This window comes from Dicentrarchus labrax, unplaced genomic scaffold (genome assembly GCF_905237075.1).
Source record: "Dicentrarchus labrax unplaced genomic scaffold, dlabrax2021, whole genome shotgun sequence".
Lineage (NCBI taxonomy): Eukaryota > Metazoa > Chordata > Actinopteri > Moronidae > Dicentrarchus > Dicentrarchus labrax.
In genome coordinates this window covers 3,507,622-3,526,874 of record NW_026136719.1, presented here as the reverse complement: position 1 = coordinate 3,526,874, position 19,253 = coordinate 3,507,622, and the positions used below count along the sequence as shown (strand labels likewise).

At 37.9% G+C, this 19,253-nt stretch overlaps 2 protein-coding genes across 3 annotated transcripts; both read right to left on the bottom strand.

Moving 5' to 3' along the window:
• Window positions 1–86: 86 nt before the first annotated feature.
• LOC127351336 (up-regulator of cell proliferation-like) lies at window positions 87–2,455 on the bottom strand. The gene is made up of 2 exons (XM_051378801.1): window positions 2,395–2,455; window positions 87–1,781 (listed from the first exon to the last, which is right to left on the bottom strand). Exons 1-2 carry the CDS (start codon window positions 2,429–2,431, stop codon window positions 232–234), a joined length of 1,587 nt encoding a protein of 528 aa, XP_051234761.1. The 5' UTR covers window positions 2,432–2,455; the 3' UTR covers window positions 87–231.
• A 3,020-nt stretch (window positions 2,456–5,475) lies between these two features.
• Window positions 5,476–9,396, bottom strand: LOC127351344 (high choriolytic enzyme 1). 2 transcript variants are annotated; one of them, XM_051378815.1, is made up of 9 exons: window positions 9,198–9,396; window positions 8,808–8,835; window positions 8,641–8,691; window positions 8,116–8,247; window positions 7,661–7,781; window positions 7,260–7,438; window positions 7,025–7,109; window positions 6,337–6,461; window positions 5,476–6,162 (listed from the first exon to the last, which is right to left on the bottom strand). In XM_051378815.1, coding segments are annotated over exons 1-9 (777 nt in total). In that variant the 5' UTR covers window positions 9,252–9,396; the 3' UTR covers window positions 5,476–6,160. The 2 variants fall into 2 exon arrangements, with proteins under 2 accessions (XP_051234775.1, XP_051234774.1); XM_051378814.1 differs by lacking the exon at window positions 5,476–6,162 and having other exon boundaries at window positions 6,329–6,461.
• Between the last annotated feature and the right edge of the window lie 9,857 nt (window positions 9,397–19,253).

The following is a 19,253-nucleotide window of genomic DNA, read 5'->3' as shown; positions in this document are numbered from 1 at the left end:
ACAGTCTGCTCTTCTCTCCAACCTTCTTGTGAAGCTCCATTAGCACATCTGTCACCCATCTCTCTGGGATGTTTGAAGCATCTCCATCCAAGAGCTCTAAAGCATATCCATCCAACAGCATTTCAGCAGCCAAAGCAGGGAGATGAGACATTTTGTCTTCTGACTGCAAGGTAAACTCATAGACCAGTCCCATCTCTCTCATGTAATGCTCTATTCCCAAAGAGCTATCCATTAAAGCCTGGTCCAACTCTGCAATGAGTTTTGCGTCTTGCATTGCTCTTTAAATTTGTTGCGCAGTACAGCAAGTTTGTCTCGAGAATGTGTGTTAAATTTGAATTTCATGGACTTGAGGAAAAAATCTCTTTTCTCTTTGTCAGTTGTGGATAAGGTTTCAATAAAACTCTTCATTCCTTTGGACAGTTTTTCTTTGCTTTGCTCCTCCCAAATTTGTTGTTTTTCTGCCTGGAGCTGAGATTTATACTCTTCAAGACCTGAGACACCAGCTTCTTTCATTCTACATTCATCCTTCTCTAACTGTGATAACCTTTTCCAGTTTTCTCCTTGCAAAGGAAGTTGTTCTTTCTTGAACTGCGGTATATTTTGCACCCCAATGCCGTCCATGATCTCCTCAATTACTTTCTTTTCTTCATCAGTTTTGCTTTCGTCCACAGATAGACCAAGTTCAACAGCTTTGTCAACCATATCTACAATGCTTATTGTGGTTTTTACATCCAACAGGGATGTCTTGATAGCTGCACAAAGTTTCTTTGAAAACCCTGCAACATTTACACTTTGGTGTTTGATCTTCACAGCGGTTTTTGGTAAATCTAAATCGTTCACTGTTTTAATAACAGACATCATGTTTTCTTTAACATTCTTCACCTTGCAGTTACCAACCAAGAATAATTTGTATTTAACATCTTCAAGAGAAGTCAGAATCTTATGTTCATTATCTTCAACTTTGTCCAGGAATAAAAAGATAGCAGTTGACACTTGAAAAAGAAAACTGAATTGTGTGAGTGACTCACAAATGTCTCCTCTCAGATTGGCGAAGGCAACTGGCTCTGGAAATATGTCAAGATTTTCTCTACCACAAGAAAGATACCAGCAAACCTCAACTAATCCATTTGCAATTTTTCTTTCAAGAGCTCTTCCTTCCATTTCTATGTGCATGAACATGTTGTGATTCTGCTGGCCTCGGCTGAGAATATGATTTAAAACTTGGGACTTGGATAAACTACAGTTTTTCAGCCTCACAAAGGAATAGAATGGTATATTTGCTTGAACAATGTTGTCTTCAACAAACCCTCTTGATTCAGACAGATCATGTGGACGCCACTCTTTGACAATGTCTCTCAGAGCCCACAGCATCAGGGTAAACTGACTGTTACTGCCATGGTGGGGCAACAGCAGTGGGACAGAAAACTGGCACATTGACATCTTGAGAGCCATTTCCTGTTGCAAGAAACTGTCAGCACAGAGGAAGAGTGCTACTATGAGGTCGAGAGGGTTAACCTCATTGTCATCTCCAGAGTCATCTGCAGTGTAAAGGTCCAAGATATCATTGTTCTCCTCCTCATCATTGTTCAATAATTGTATAAAGTTTCTGCATTCAGCATTGATTTTAAAGAGTTTTCTGAGAAAGCACCATGGTATTTCCTCTACTGATAAAACAGCTTCCTCTGATACGCTGTTTTTGTTGATTTCCAAGAGAGACTGAAGAGTGAGCTTGTTGGGATAAAATTTCTTCAGTCCAATTTTTGAGAGAATGTTGAAAAGGACTGTCGAAAGAAAAGATAATTTATAGACATTTTTCAGATATCGTCTATTTTCAGTGATTTAGTTTTTCAAATATATTGTAAATATTGCAGGGATTAATAAAGAAAGAGCCACAATGCACTGATTGGCCAAAAAACTAAAACTAAAAAACTACTACTTTAACAGTGACATCCTTTTGGATTGAGGTGTTCCAATTCTGTTATTAATTATTATTATTAACCTGTTACTTGAGGTGCATTGCTTTTTTCATGTCATCCTTTTTCATGTGTTTCTTTGATAGTTTTAAGCAGAAATCATAGCTGCTGCACAGCAGGGACTTGAGGCCAGGCTTTTTAAGGAGGAAATGACTCTGCAGTGCATCTTTTGCTGCTTAATAGTGAGATTCTGTGGTTGGACTGTTTATCACACGGCCCACGTGATCATACAAACAAAACAGGGCCTCACATATAAAACATTGCTCCATACTAGTAGTCAACCCTCAGCCAGATCATTTTTAGATTTAGACTTAATAAAAGACAAAATCGTATGCTTTAAAAATTGCATGTGTATGTACATATGTACAAATACGAGTTGAATGAATGGATGAACAAATAAGTATTCTAAGGGGGAGTGTACCTGCAGGCTTTTGTCCCTCTGTGTTCATTGTAGACATGGTCTGACTCCCCTCTGCTGTACAACCTGAAGGAAAAAATAATTGTCATCTCTTTAGTTTAAAACCACTTTTATTTTCCCAGAACCAAACAATGTATTCTTGATCATTCATAACAGATCAGTTGTGGACAATCAGACCACATCAGTCAAAATACTGCACATAAAGGATCCTTACTCTCTCTGTGACTGCATTCAGGAATGTTCAGTTTCATTATAAAGCACATTACCAACTATAGTATAGTAATTGCAATATATTTGGATGAAAACTTGAGTTTTGGGCCAGGGCTACTGTTGGCTAATAGCAAGCACTAAGATCTAAGTTCAACAGCAGGACCTCAAATATTGTTCTTCCTGTCATTCATCTATAAATGCTCCACATACAGTTACATCTGTCACTGATTGGATACAGTTAAGTGCAATTTCAGTGTAGAGCACTTGACTAACCATAGGTACAGTAAGTCTTTGGATAAAAAAGTACAAAGCAGTAAAATGGTTTCATAAAGTTTAACTGAAACTTACCTGACATCAGGTGGCAGGAGACTCTGAGGTTGTCTGTGTCAGGTGTGGTTTTTATACTGCACATAAGAACTGAAAGAACAGGATGACATGACATAATTTTATCTTGTTCTTTCCCTTCAGAGTTTGTACAGAGATGTCTCAGGTGGATATGTTATCAGTAAACCAGTCTGGCTGGGTATAAACCTAAAATTCTTCCAGCCCTTCCACCATACAGTTCTGATTAGACATTGAGATTCTATTTAGTGAATTAATTTATGTGCCACCTTTTTTTAATATCTTATTATTAAAGAAAAATTACCCTCAAATAAGAAAAATACCACAGGGTGCAATTCTACACAAAGTCCAAGTTGAAGCCAGTGGAGTTGGTTTCCAACTTCCACTTACCACTAATATCTCCCCAACTGATTCCTTCATCTCCCACTACCTGCAGATCCTGCAGTGCTTCTGTTCCTTTAGTTACGTTTCCATCTTCAGTGATTTTCCACATTCCTTTAGTTTTATTTAAAGCTAATTACCAGCCTTCCATCCCTTCCCCTTGGACTTGGTCCCAATGCTTGGTCAGATTAGATGAGGTCTAGTTCTGGTCCCATGCCCAGAAAATGGTTCTTGGCTTCACTGTCCAGCAAGCCTGCTGCACAGTCTTAGTTGTACCATGTTGGACCCTGGCATGGGTTACGGCCCGAGGGTGACTGCCATAATAGTACAGGATAGTTAGGACAACGATTAGTCCGACTATTACTGCCATTATTTTAGCTGTGGTCGCTGCTGTCATTCATCGATACCTTCTTGTCCAAATTCTTCTAGGTCTGGTGGGGGACCAGGCCTGTTTTTCTTCGGCCTTCCCTTCCAGCTTTGGGAGTGTGATAATGGAAGGTCCATCCTTCCCCTATCGAGTAATGTTGTATATTCAGTAGCGATGATGTGAAGATGTATTGAAGAGAAGTCTGCTGACAATGTCTTGATTGTATATAAAGGTTTAATACAAAAAGGTACAGCATCATTTCAAGCCCCGGGAGCTTGGAGAGCATCCTGCCAAATGAACAGCTCTGTCTATTTTGCATCGGACATAGGTTTTTAGTAGTTCATAGTTTTTTTTTTAACATAGGTCTGTTGTTTACTCCAAAAGTAAGTAAAGAAACATCTGGTTCTAATACAGATATGTGAGGTAAAAAGAGGGAGATGGGGGGTTTTCAAGGTAGAGGTCAGAGGCCATTAAGAGGCCCCTAACCTAAACAGTTCAGAGTAAGAATTACGTTGTTGAACCTCATGAACTAATAACATTACATATGTTGACAAAATATCATTTGAACTTATAACAAAATGTAATTTAAATTTATAAGCCTTCAGATACCACAGTAGGTCCAGATTATTTTACGCCTTCTGCTGTTGTATCTTTGTGTCTTCTTTCCTTTGGTTTTCAGGTGTGTGACTCGAGGTGGTCGTTCTATTCTGCTGCTGGCAGATTGGTTGGAACTGCCAAGATGGTGATGACCAGAGCCGACCCCACTGAGTTTCACAACGGCTCTTCAGAAAACTACAGGTGACGTCACAGAGACTATGTCAATTTTTGTTAATATAGTCTATGACAGAAACCTGTTGCATGTGACGGCATCCACCTGTCACTGAAAATGGCCATGCTCTTAACTATACATAACTTTAAGCCTTATTATCACTTAAACAGGTGAGTTATATAAGGCAAAGACATGTTAGGCACTTGCACACTCAGCGAGCGGCAGCAGTAGTTTGTAGTGGTGAGTGTTTTATTCAAGTTTGTTTTTTATAGTCTGTATTGCACTTTCAAGTTTATTATCTTCAATTAGTTTTCTGCCTTCCAATTAATTTGAAAGTTGGTGGACCAGCAGGCCATGAAGTAATTTGTAAAATACTTTCACTTTTGTAGTTTTCAATCTTTTCTTTGCAAGACAGTTTGGCCCTCCTTATCTTATGTTTAATTTACTTTTGTAAAGGTATTTGATTGGTATTTGTCATAAAAGTGACAAAGATGTTTTGTTCATTTGCTTTTGTTTTGCATGCTATGTACATGCACATGTGTTTCTGCCAGTATGTCATTTCAAAAAGCCTTTTAAGAGCAGAACATCAGATTCTGTAATCAGCACAAATCTTGGTGCAGTTAATGCCCATGTATCAGCCTCTTTTCTCCTAAACAGTCTTTAAGAATGCATTTCTTCTTGACTTCCCTTAAAGCTGACAAGAATCCTTCTCTGACAGCTAGACTGATTTGTTCACGTGCTTTAAAAGCATTGTCATCAAACTGTTTAAGGAAAATAACATTGTTTGTCAAATGGGGTCATCCGTTCTGATAAGAGTCTATTCATTTTTTTTGCCCAGATTTTTATTATACACCTTTTATATCATTGTCATTTTTAATTATATATTTTAAGTATTTTAGTCATCAAACATTGCTTTCAAGTTATTTTCCTATATTCCTTTGGATGGTCCCCTCAACCATCCAAAAGATTAGCATTTATGCAAAAAAAATGGACTTCACAATTTATTTCAATTCAAAATACTTTATTAACAATTTAAGGCAAATGAGTCTACAAATAAAAATACACATAAATGATTAATTTACACACATTAATAAACAAATGTAAAAAACAAAATTGACATATTATTTCATGGCATTATCATCATTCGATTTAGAAGATCAAAATGCTTCATCACAACACATTAATGCTTTTGACTTTACTGTTTCATCATTGTTTATATGCTCTGTGTCTCTCAACATAATTAACAATCATCAGATAAAATCATGGTCTGTTGGCTCTAGTAATGGTTAAAACTGGTACAATGTCTGACCTCAGCAGAAAGAGACCTAATACCATCAAGCTCCAGCAGGTGGCTCTGCAGTCTGGTGTTCTGCCTCTGTTCCACTTACCACTAATATCTCCCCAACTGGTTCCTTCATGTCCAGTCAGTACATATTAAACATCAGTATCTCAGCCGTGAAGCCACGACTGGAGCTGAAGATACTACTAGTACGACCGAATGCAAACAGAAGCTAACGTAGAAGTGTGGCAGCACTTCAGATCTATCACATATGTAAAGGTATGCAGCACATTTATATATTCAAGACAAGTTTATGTTTCTTTGAAATAATACTCCTGCAGTACAACAGATCTGGGCCTTTGGAGTAATCATGACAAGCTGAGACTTGAAGTATCTATGGATCGACACTTTCCCTCCGTCATCCTGGTTGAGAAAAAAAAAATGATATTCTGATTAATACATAACAATCTCAATGAATATTTCAACCCATATTTTCCTTGTTGTAATGGGCTGCTGTCACATGGTAACTCAGTCAGTAGTGGGATGTATCTGCTGTGTTAACAGAATGACTTATAACAGTGTTAAACTCTCACTCACAGCATTGGTAAAGCCTGTTGACACGGGCGATGTCATTGGCGCTCATCTGTGTGGCGTGTCCAAAGGAGAGGTTAGGGTTGCCCTTGGCAACGATGGTTGGCTTGTTGTTTTTGGTGAAGGCGTACCTTTAGGAGGACACAGACATTTTTGGTATATAGAGCTGCACACACACAAACCCATCTGGCTCAGTTCTCACAATTAAAGCTTTGTTTATGATTGAGCAACAGTGCAAATTCACCCTGCCCGTATCCTGTGAGATGTTTTCATATGTTAAATAAATTTCAAATTTTTAATAAAAATAACACCTCATTTAGATTTCTTTACAGAAATGAAATTTTCTTTAAGTTTTGGACTGGTAAAACAAACACAGGACACTTTTCACCCAGGAGAACGTTGTTCTTGTCCTCTGTGAAACCAAAAGTCAGACTTGACTTCTTCTTACTTAAGTTATGTTCTTATTTTAAGCCAAACCACAATCTTTTCGGAACTTAAGTCGTTTTTTGTGCCTAAACCTACCAAACTCATAAAAGTTAAATGTTTCTCAGCAAGCTTTATTTTGAAAGTCTAATCGGACATTGCATTTTTATTATTGCTAACTTGAACCCGGAGCCCTGCGCCTGCACAACTAGAGGGCCTCTACAGCGTCACCGCCACTGACAAAGCTGCAGGAACTCACACAAACACTCACTTGCCGTAATGCATCACAGAGTTGAAGTCGTAGGGCGTACGCAAGTTGTTAGTCTGCACCTTCCTGAAGTTTACTTTCTCCTTTTCTGCACAAAAGGAGAGAACACACCAAAACATTCAGGCACATCTATTAAATTTTCATCTGTTCAAAGCTCAGAGAGCTGCTAGCATGGCAGATCTCATCCCTGTGTACCACATTAAACCAGAACTGTGAGGGTTTCTGTGAGCGAGCTGACCTGGCAGAATGTTCTCAGTGAGGATGGAGACGTAGCTGTCTCTGTCGGAGCGGACGTGCTCATGGTGGAAGCCCAGAGCATGGAGAGCCTCGTGCTGCACTGTTTTCTTGTACAAACAACCCGTCCTCTTCAGGGAGATCTGCTGTCCACCGACCCGACGGCCCAGAGAGGAATAACACCTGATACACAAACACACACCAACAGTGGAATCATATTTAAACAGCAGGTATTGTTGATGCATTGCTGACCTCTGGTGGTGGTGATGGATGAAGAAAGTAAAGTTGCATTAAGGGAGTGTCAGTGCAGTGTGTGTGTGTGTGTGTGTGTGTGTGTGTGTGTGTGTGTGTGTGTGTGTGTGTGTGTGTGTGTGTGTGTGTGTGTGTGTGTGTGTGTGTTCCTACCCAGAACCAGAGAAGAAGTTGATGTAATCCCGATGGGTATTTTTCCTCCAGACAAAGCGAATGCAGGTGGATTGGTGGAAGCTCAGCAGGCTTCTAATGATGATGTTTCGCTCTTCAGTAGCTGCAGAGACAAAGAGGCTGCTGAGCCATTTGGACTATAAACACTTGTAGTTTTGTGTTTTGTTTCATAAGAATAGACTATTCAGTATTAAGTGAAAACTTTAAAAGGCCCATAATGAGCAAATGTACAACAAAATCCTTACTATCAGTAAGAGAATATGGTCATGCAGAATAATGCATTAATATGTACCAATACACATGCTAATAAGCACCTAGTTAATGGTGAATATCTGTACCTTAATATAAATTAATATGTCACTTATTTCTGCACCATGCTTAAAGTTTTTTGTATTTATATAATGATCGTATATTTGACTGCAGCGGCTGTCACTTACAGTAGCTGGTGGAGATGGAGATTGGCACGTAGACATAGCGTCCAGTCTTGGGCCACTTGCAGCCCGTGGCGGTGCAGGGGACGGCGTTCCTGTCGTTATTTGGCACAATGTCGCCGTGCTCCAGTCTCATTGCTGCACAACAACAACAGACACTCATATGAATCTTCAGTGTAGAGTTTTACATGTTTGATGGACAACGAGCCAATGGTGCACCAAATGTTTCATTATTGATTAATCTGATTATTATTTATTATTATTATTTATTTAATTACTTTATTTGCTTGTTTTGTCTGATCAACAGTCTAAAACCCAAAAATATTTGATTTACTGTGATACATAAGAAAGAAAACTCATGTGAAAACCTAAAGTCAGCAAATGTTTGGAATTACAGAGTATAAATAACATAAATGGTTAATTGATCATCATAAATGTTTTCTGCTGATCGACTAATCCATTAATTTGTTCATCTCCCCAATCAGCATCATGTATTTGTATTTTAGCCAGAAGAGTTTATATAAAACTTACAAATTCCTTCATTAGCTCTCTCGATGATTTCAGAGATGTCTGAAGACTCGTCTGGAAGCAGAACAAAAACAGAAGATATCAGAAACAAAGTGCAGCAGTTTAATTATTGTGCATTGTGAGGAACAAAACACTTCAGTATTTGGGGAATTCTTCATTGTCCAACTCACCTATTTGAGCTTCTTCATTGGTTAAACCCTGTAAAACAAAGTCACACATTTACACATTTGTAAATTATACATATTTCTGCTGTCTGGAGAAAAATATATTGTTATTTTCCAGTTTTCATGAATAAAAGTTAAAAGACAAATTCTAGAAGCTCTGAGAGGAAACTGATCTGGTGATCCAATGATTTGGTTTTTTTATGACTGGTGAAAGAAAACATGGGGTAGTGGTAGTTCAGCCTCTTGTGGCTAAAATTAGTATTACAACAACAAACACAACAGACACAGGAGAGGAAACAGTTCAGATCAGACTTACATCTTAAAGGTTTATAAAAAAAACAGCCAAAATCGTTCTTCAGTTCATTAGAAGTTCATATTTTGGAGAGTCAGACTTACCGGAGGAGCAGCCCGAACCGAGAGGAAGAGGAGGAAGAGGAAAACTGGAGTCATAATGATGATCCTTCTGCAGTTGAACTTCAAATCTGAGAATAAAATCTGAGCAGTGTTTGGTTGTTAAGGAATACGTTCGGTGTATAAGAGTGATAAATTATTAAGGTAAGAGCAAAGAGATCAGCTACCTGTTGTGTACCTGGACTCTGATGCTCGATGCTGCAGCTGCTCGCTCTTTATAGGAGGTTCTCACCGGGTGTGTCTGTGGCTCCACCAATATCTGCCCCGCTCCGTTATCAATCAATAAGCCAATAAAACTTTGTTTTTGTGTAAGTTGCTCAAGCAGAATAAATGGCAGGGATTTTCCAGGAAGGAAATCACGTCACACTAACAGAAAGTCACAATGCAACATAAAAGTTCTCATTATGCATAAATATGATTTATGAAATCAATAATATTACTGAGCATGTAACTGTAGAAGCTGATCAAGACAAAGCTGAGTTTAACTAATGTATTAATGTTGGATAGTATAATCAATAAGAGAACATCATAAACTCATCATATGTTTGTAAAATCTGACTGTTTAAAGTAACTCGTCATTATAAAATTATTCAAGTTAAATACTCAGTTACCTCAAAACTGTCCTTTAGTTAATGTGGTTGCATTCAGCCACTAAAGATATCAGATATTATAAAATGAATAAAGACAGGAAACAAAGGCTAGAAAGACAGAAACAACAAGTTGGGAAGAATGTGTCAATAATCATCTGAAACATTTAAAGTTTTAGTGTTTAGTTTCTGGATGGTAACACCTGAGCTCTGTGAGGATATTTTTACTCAAATTAAAGATCAGATTCAGTACTTTGTTCACCAGGTTAAAGCCCAACAACCTTCATAGATTGTGCACCTGAATGGATGAGTAATGTTCACGTGACAAACGAACAAGGAGTTCAGGTGGAGACCAGGAAACAGACTGATCAATAATGCTTCCTGTAAAGTCATTATTCCTGTAAGTATTCAAGGTCAAGGTGCCGAAGTACACGAGATCATAAAACAGATATAAATGAATTTAAAATATGCACACACACACTCTAATACATATTGTTCATAGTATTGCATAAGAATTAGCATTAAACATAGTTGTTACCGCAGGGTGTTACACAGTAGCTATACATAATTATATAATAGTGTCCAGCAAGCTGATTTTATTTCATAGGAAAGAAAAACCCATAATTATTTAGTTGTGTCACTCGTCTGTGGGTCAGAACTGATGTTGATTCCGAACTGTCGAAGTAAAGAGACACTTTACAGGCGAGTCTTACGTGTTACTGTTTATAATCTTTATAATTTAATATATTTTGTCTTATGAGAAGCTTAAAATGACTATAACCAGCATCTTGCTGTAGAAAGATAAATAAATAGCTTGAAGTCATGGTGAAACGTTTAAATGGCAAGAAATGGAAAATAAAAAAGAAATAATAAATATGCATTGTGTATTAATAACCTGCAGCAGGAGATATAGTGGAGGAGTGTAATCATTAAGGAAGAGTTCAACATTTTAGATCAATACCACTCTCATGTTTGTACGATATATGAAGCTAGCATAGCTTAGCATAAAGGCTTTATCCAATATTGATATTTGTTATCAACACAGGAGACTCTGGAGATTAACGGGTAATTTAATAGGTTATTTGCCTATTTTTGTTTTATAATTTTGCATTTAATATTTTTTATACATGGATTTTTAGTAGTTGGGTTAAAATAAAAAAATAAACGTGAGAATTCCTCTCTGGCTTCAGACCAACGCCACGCTGTAATAAAGACAGACGCAAAACAAAGGGATACAATGGTCCATACACACACTCATAAATAGACTTAAAAACTTCCTCTGCCGTGGGTCAGACGAGATTAAAACAATAAAAAAACTAGTGATAAACAGTTGGAATGGAGGTCATAAAATAATAAAACTAAATACATCTAAAGCATCATAAAGGGTGAGCAGGTTGTGTATTTGCAGTGAATGTTTGTTGTGTAATGCTGTTTGTGTCTTTAGGACCCCCTCGAGAATATAAAGGAGCTCTCCTGTCAGTAAAGTCGATTCACACACAGCAGCAGTCAGTAAGATGGCAGAGGGTGGGATACCTCCCCCTCTCTGGGGGTCTGTCTGTATTATTATATTCGCTGTTTCTGTGAGTCACTGTTTTCTTGGCTCCTCGCTATAAACCAGCACTCGGGTGTAAACATTCCTCAGGATTTCTTTTGCTCACGTTTTATTTTGTCTTTTTATCAGCTTGAAACTGAAAGCTTAAATTATTTTATGGCTCCATAAAAAGAACCTTCAACCTCCTTCATCAGTGACAGAAGTCATAAAAAGCTGTTTGGTCTTCCAGTAACAGGGAGGGTCATTATCGTCTGTTTGTAACAGAGGTACACACATTATTTACTCCGGTAAAACTCAAGTTCATGATGTTGGGAAGGTGTGAAATGATGGAAAATGAAACTGTAAAGAGCAGAAAGTGCAGATATTCATGTTTGAAATGTTTATTACAGCAGTGTAACACAGTTTGGCCTCTGTGTTTAGACCGAGATATGGGGGAGTGATGAGCAAATACCTTAAACCTCCTGGCTGAAGCCTTCAGGTGGATGCTGGGAGGTGCTGGAGCTCACTGATGTTGGGCAGTGTCAGCACTGACGGAGCAGAGGGAGAGCTGGGAAACTTAAATAGACCGCAGGGTGTGCTTGGTTTGGGATAATGGTGAGCGAGGCAGTCTACAGTCGGTACAGCAGCTCCAGTTGAGTGCCTGAACTATCTCGCAGACGTCGGTCAGTTTGTGTAAAATGTAAAAGTAAAAGTAAAAAGTTGTCAGAAAAACAAAAAACTCTAGTACAGATAAACACTACGAGTACAGTACTATACGGATAGAACGGGATAAAGTATAAAGAAGCATTGTGGTGTAAACATTTCCTTTACCTGCAGGGCTAAACAGTGGATTCATTATGGTATTTTATCATTTAAGTCATAAGATAAAAGCATGTTTTTTCATGCAAAGTGACTCTAGTGGAGGGTAACAGTTTTATTGTCTTGATGAAATCTGTGAGAAACAGAAATAATTTGACTTTTACATCCCAAGAGTTCAGTAAAACTTATGCCAGTTTATCTGCTGACAGGAAGGATTGGCAGGAAACTGAATTTTAACTAACTTCATTGTGACTTATTTGGGATCATTGGGTCGATCAAACACAGTCAGAAGATAAAAGGAGCATAAAGTGATAAAAGATGGTTTTACCTTTAACACATCCACAAAACAACACGTGATGTTAATTATTTCATTGCCACTATCTTTTTCAACAATTTGAATACTTTCCTTTTTTAATTTGAGATCATGAAACTGGAGACACAACATATTCACCTGATAAGTCTCTGTAATTCCACTCTGAAAGTTATCTTTGCATGTCAGTCTGTCTGTCTGTCTGTCTGTCTGTCTGTCTGTCTGTCTGTCTGTCTGTCTGTTGTCTGTCTGTCTGTCTGTCTGTCTGTTTGTTTGTTTGTTTGTTTGTTTGTGTCAGACCTGAGGACAGAAGACTTCCTAGGTGCTTTCTCTCTCACTGTGCTTCACGTGGCTGCTGTTCTGCTGTGGAACCACTAGATGGTCTATATTATGTTTTTCTCTAGGTGCTAAAGGGGCTGACTGGTTTCCACCTGTGCAGTCTGGCCTCGCTGCTCATTGGTTGAACCAGTCTGAATCTGGCCAATCATCGCACCATGGCCTCAATATGAGAGAGTTCACTGTCTCTCTGGTTCTGCTGCTGTTGTGTTCTGTGAACAATCATGTGGACTCTGTACAGAAACATTTGTGATGGGAGGTTTAGGACTAAGGAAGTTTTTTACTAAAGTAGTAAATCTTTGTCTAGACACACTCGTTCTTTTGGTTGGAGCCTCATTTGTAATGTTTTGGACTCCCTCACAGATTTCGGAACTTTTGTTGTGTTTCTGAATATTCATTTGGAAATGAATCACCTTTAATTGTCAGAACTGCTTTGACTGGTTGTCGTGTTTTTGTCTTTTCTTTCTCAGTCTGAGTTTTGTTGGTGATGGTACTAAAACTAAAAGTAATACAGTTGAAATTGATTATCCAACCTTCACAATGGTCACAATGTTCAGTTTTTGTCCTTTGGAGAGTCGTGTTAAAGGCTGTGGTTTGCTCTCATTATACTGAGAGGTGTTTTTAAGACGTCTACCAACAGGGAAGACAAAATATCAGAAACACCTCTCTGAAGCCGTTTCAACAAGAACTCAGCATTACGTACCGTATACACCTGGAGATCCTCGGGCAAAGGTCTGATGTCTGTTCCAGAGGCTGAAAACTAAAGGGGCTCCGAGGGGGGTCCTCTGAACTTTATACTATAAATACTCTTCTATACTATATTGTATCATTAAAGCTTAAACTGCCACAGACAAAGATCCTCAGTAAACTGTAAGTGATCTATGAAAAAGATGCAGAGTCTCTACCGTCTTAGTGTTATTGCATGACAAAAAAATGGTTTGCAGTGATTAAACATTTTAAATTAAGCATTAAAGTGTTTTTCTTAATACATCAGACACTGATGGTGCAGCTGTATCTCTTTAAACAGGCTTGTTTTGTTTAGTGCTGGTCAGGAGGTACGTTAAGGAAAAGGTTCAGAACCACTGCTCTATAGAGTAGTGTGTGTGAGAGAGAGAGAGGGATTAGTTGGTTCCTGATGAGCAGATGGCCTAATGCGTGGTAAGGTGGCCTCTGCCGTCAGTGTGTGAGAGTGTGTGAATGAGTGAATGTGATGTGTAGTGTAAAGAGCCCTGAGTGGTTGGAAATCCATTTACAAACACTGAGAATGGAAAGTGTCCAGCAATTAAACTATGGAAATGTACGCAGCTGTTTACGTTTCCTGTTTCAATGAGGAAGAAGGAGAAGTAGTGATTTTAAGATCTCTAAGAAACGATGAGAGAAAAAAGATAGTTATTGTATTTCAGGGGTATTAAGAGTCTTTCAGAGTTCATGGCAGTAGATGGTGATGAAGGTCTTCAGGTGGCAATCTGTGAATTAGAGTTGATCTCTTTAACACAATCACACATCATTAAAATTAAATCATATATCGCATCAGCAAACACAACAAAAGCTGAGTTCAGTGCAAGTTAGACATCTTTACTTACAGTTTGTTAATATTTAACCTGTTTTACTGTTGTTACCGTGCATTTAGGCAACTGAGAGCTCCATATTAACTGCTTCAAGGTAAATATTGATCCACTGTGACATATTAAGCAAGTGTGATTGTTGCCAGTAAAGAGTCAGCATCTTATCTGTGACATTCAGAAGTACAATCATAGGAAAACAAGGTTTATCAAAGCAAGTGTTTTATTATATTATATTATATATATTCTGCTTGATAAACGCAGGTCCAGAAGTCTTAATGGGGTCTGTTAATTGAACTGAACCTGTGTCAGTCTCTCTACCGTCTGTCTGAATAAAACATTTTCCACCTGTTTAATTTTTCCGAACTGGCTGCACTAAAACTCTCCTTTCTATCAGGAAGCGTTGGTGCTTTCAATCTCTCCTGGATCTGGTTTTAATGAGGAGCAGTCCAGACTGGCTCTGACAGATAAACAGGAAAAACTACATGAAATGTGAAGTTGCATATTGTGAGCGGTGTTAGTAATTATAGTCTTTTGCCAATTTAATTGCAGTGCTCTAATCTAAATGGGTTTACAGAGCAACACTCTAAATTAGCAGTTTTATAATTACCACAGAACTGCACACATCTCACTACATCCCCCACTTAATTACCAACAATTTGTCTCTGGAAGAGCTATTGTTAAGCTGCAGTCTAGCAAGGAGTGATTAGAACAACAGACTTTGTTTTCTCTTAATTTCAGTTGTTCTTCCATACAGCGAATGTAAATCCAGACTACAGTAACACGAGGCAGCAGAGTGAGACGCTGGTTCCTGCTTTAATGTAGACACATAATAACAGGTGTTCAGGGACTGCATGGAAGGAAAGGGAAATTGAGGGAAAAGGTTCAGAAAGAGGTGAAGGTTATGTTCTTTTCTATTTTTATGGGAGGTAAAAAGGTTTTGTTAACTGCAGTTTTACATTTTCACATTTGTATCTCTGGAACCAATGCTTGGATCTTTGTTGTGTTCATACTGTATATATTGTACATACTGTATATATTGTGCTGTTTTAACTCTCGCCAGGTCGTCATTGCTCTGCAAAAACAGCCCTTCTCTAAACAGGACAAATATTCTTAAACATAATTAAATGTGTAAAACAAATTTGTTCCGCTAGAATCCTTAAAACTAGCATAAAGATCTATCCACTGAAAGACTGTAATGAGCCTTAAAGCTAGAAAAAATGGCAAAACATTAAGCAAGTTGTGTTTATTCCTTATTATTAGCAATGAAATTGTGCGAGTGCTCTTACTCTGAAAATGTGTTGTTGCTGGTTAAATCGAGCTCAATATTATCTGTAATAACTTATTAAGACACAGTTAGATTTATTTTCTTAAAACCAGATTACTTTGGTAAAGCATAACATGCTCAATAAGATCATTTTTCTATTTAGACATAAAATAGGACTGATTTCCCAGAAACAAGACTTTTTTACTTTCTTGAGTTTCTTTTTTGCAGCGTTTTAAGAGAACTGGTTCTCACTTGATTTATCTGATGTACTTTTAAGTAAAATATCCATTTATGATGATTTCTTTTGGCTGGATGATTATGAAAAATTGTGCCTCAAGAAGGGCACATTTCCTGTAGCAAAGCTTTTGTTCCAAGCTCGGTAGAGAAGGCAGAATATGTTGTTTAAAACGGATAATAATCTATAATCTGTAATTCTGTAATGGAATCAAATGTTTGATTAACTATTCATGGCAGGCTGGCCAAAAAGGCCCCAACACACCAGGCTGAAGGTCGGATATCGGCCAATGTCAGTGAGCGTCTGTAGCTCCAGTTTTTGCTCATCGGCGGCTGTGAGAGAAGTCACACCATTGGCTGTTCAGCTTAAGCAAACCAGTGCGTGAGAAGAGAAACGGAAGTAAGCAAAGCAGCAAACAACTTCCTTAAGAAGTTTCAAGACATTTCTCAGCTTCATCAGCAGCCATTTGTAATTTCTTGTCAGACATTTTCTGGATCAGAAGCAGCTGAAAACGTCTGCGTGAGAACAGGGAAATCGACAACAACAACAGTCCTAGCTCTGCGGACTTCCAGTGTTTAAGAATGACAAATGCAGACTACTGCCACCTGCTGGTATAAAGAGTTATTACCTTATTTGTCCAGGCGCAGAACATACGAGCGAGTTGGCTGTTGGCTGTAGTCGGTTTGGTGTGTTTCAGTGTCATTTTTTGGCCGAGACTCAGGCGACATTCTTCGACGTTTGTCAGACACTATAAGTCATTTCTTTTTCATCCTATTTACCCTTTAACCAACCTTTATATCTTTTAATGGCAGCGACTGCAGTAAAAGTCTCTCTTCCATTCAAAAATGTGTTTTGCTTGTTGTTACCTGATTTAGATGTTTGAGCCTCGCTGTGCAGTTTATCGTGTACTTTATTTGTCGTTGTCTTTTATCTATTTTACTGTTTGTTTTTTAAATCTTTCTCATTGCTATTTCTCGGGTACATCAGTCTCAGATTGTTTTACTGTTTACATTCATACGGCCTTGTTATCAGCTTGTCAGTCATCTGTGAAGCACTCTGAATAAAATGGCAATAAAGATGAACAATAAAACAATCACGTTTTTATCTCTAAGTGACAAACAGACCGTTTTGAAATCCGCTGGAGGAACCCGCGACTCTCTTCTCATGTTTCTCTGTGAGGTTTTGTTATTATTATTCTGTTAAGATTTTTGAAAAATAATACTTTGTAACAAAACAAGAAAGAAAATCACACTGAACTGAAGACAGTTCTTTAAACTGGTTTGTACGGAAGCCCTGAGGGGGCAAGTGAGGAAAGAAAGTCTGATCTAAAATGTTTTCTTTCTGTTTATCACAGCTGAATAAAAGGTTTAGGTTGGTTAAATTGTTAGAAATTGTTTTTATCAGGATAATTTTTCTAAATGTTTGTTGGTTTAATAAAAACATATAAAAACATGAATGTATGCTTTGCTAAACCTTTGTTTCACCTGTTCTTAAAGGACCAGTGCGTAGGACTTAGTGGCATCTAGCGTAAATGAAACTTGGGTCAACGTCCATTTCCATTTTCACGATTTGATACAAATCTTTTTTAACAAAGTTTATATTGGTGATACAATTTTATGCATGTGTTTTTCATTGTATCTCATTTTCTAAATACATCTTTAAAGATATTGTCCATGTTCCTTAAATATACAAAATATGTGCAGAAATATGGGCCATTGCATTGCGTTTATATGTAAAATTACAGTATTTTAATGTAATGCACATACTGTAAATTTACAGGAATTTACTGGCTAATGAGTTACAGTAATAATACAGTAAAAATGTTAAATCACAAGTAATTATTGTGATTAGGTTACAGCAACGTTCTATAATTTAGCAGTAAAATAGAGTATTTTTACAGTAATATTGTGACTGGTTACTGTAGAAACACAATACATTACTGTAATATTACTATAAATTATTGTGAATAACATAGTAACATATTGTAATTTCATGTTAAATTGCTGTATTTTAGTGTATTACTGTAAGCTACTGTGAATTTACTTGAATTATTAACCAGTAACTTACTGTGAAGTTACAGGAATATATTTTACACTAGTGAAAATATACTGTATAATGAATATTATATTACATGTCTGACAGAAGATCCTGCTCAAAGTTACACACTGGACCTTTAAGTCTTATAAACACATAAAAGTCACCAGAATATTTTTTCCTGTTTTGCCTCTCGGGGCTTCCGTAGTTCGATATTAGAAACAGGTGGAAAATAAATGTACTGAGACGTTTTTTTTGAGTCTGTAAATGTTTTTCTGTGCTGGTCCAATCTTGTTCCAGCGACACTCTGAATGCCGCTCTGTGTTTACGTCCCTAAATGAATCAGCACTGAAATTAAATTACTGACAAAGAATTTTCAAACAAGATCTAATTTGCTGGAAACGAGCCTTTGAGTGTTAATTAGAAACACCTCTGCACATGTGGAGCTCACGGCGAACACAAAGAGTCCATTTTAAACACTGAACCTCATCAGTTTTCCACTGATGGAGAATATATTGTAATCAGCTGAGCGCTCTGTGCATTCTGGGGATTAATGCGCCGTAATGTTTATACACATTTAAAGGACGTTTCTTTAAACTTTCCTCACATGAAGTTTGGGACAAATCTGTCCTCGTTTGGTCTCAGTGATTCAGTCTTTATCTGTCAGAAGAGATGTCCTCTCGTTTGGCTTCTGTGGCTTGAAGTGTGTGAGTGAACTGTGTGTGTGTGTGTGTGTGTGTGTGTGTGTGTGTGTGTGTGTTGAGAGAGAGAGAGAGAGTGTGTGTGTGCCTGCATTATCCTGCTCTGTTGGCAATACAGCCACAATAGAGCTGACTAATGCAGAAATAGACTGCAGGCTAAGCTTCTTTTTGCAGAAATGTCTTGAAAAGCGAAGGGCGCATCCTGTGGCCCGTTCCTACAATATTTATATCTCCCTCTTCATCTGCTGCGATAGAATTGTGCGTCACCAGCTTAAGTGCACACACCTACTCACACATAAACATTCATATAAACATAGTGAGGAGGGAAAATGATGGTGGTGTTTCCACTGTAGCGGCTAATAAAAAGCTAATCCTGATAACACTTGTTATAGAAACATTTATTCTGGAGCCTCCAGTTTGGCGTTATGGTCGCCACCGTGACGGTTTGTCAGAGCCAGCGGAGGTCACGTAAAGCGAGTTGAGGTGCTCTCATTGGCTGCTCTCCTGCTCACACAGGATCTGGTATTCCAGATAAACAGTAAAATGTGTTTGTGAATAGTCAACAACAGAATCTGGATCCATATCTGATCAGCACTGTTTGACAGTTTGATCTGAGTTTGGTTGAGCTGGACGGACTCACTGAGAATGAGCTGTCAATC

Excerpts from the sequence above, each read along its gene's own strand:
- LOC127351336 (XM_051378801.1), bottom strand. The coding sequence starts at position 2,431 with ATGTCTACAATGAACACAGAGGGACAAAAGCCTGCAG. Across the intron at positions 1,782-2,394 it reads AGAGGGACAAAAGCCTGCAG|TCCTTTTCAACATTCTCTCA; the intron begins GTACACTCCCCC and ends TTCTTTCGACAG.
- LOC127351344 (XM_051378814.1), bottom strand. The coding sequence starts at position 9,251 with ATGACTCCAGTTTTCCTCTTCCTCCTCTTCCTCTCGGTTCGGGCTGCT. Across the intron at positions 8,836-9,197 it reads CGGTTCGGGCTGCTCCTCCG|GGTTTAACCAATGAAGAAGC; the intron begins GTAAGTCTGACT and ends TTTGTTTTACAG. Across the intron at positions 7,110-7,259 it reads CACTGAGAACATTCTGCCAG|AAAAGGAGAAAGTAAACTTC; the intron begins GTCAGCTCGCTC and ends CCTTTTGTGCAG.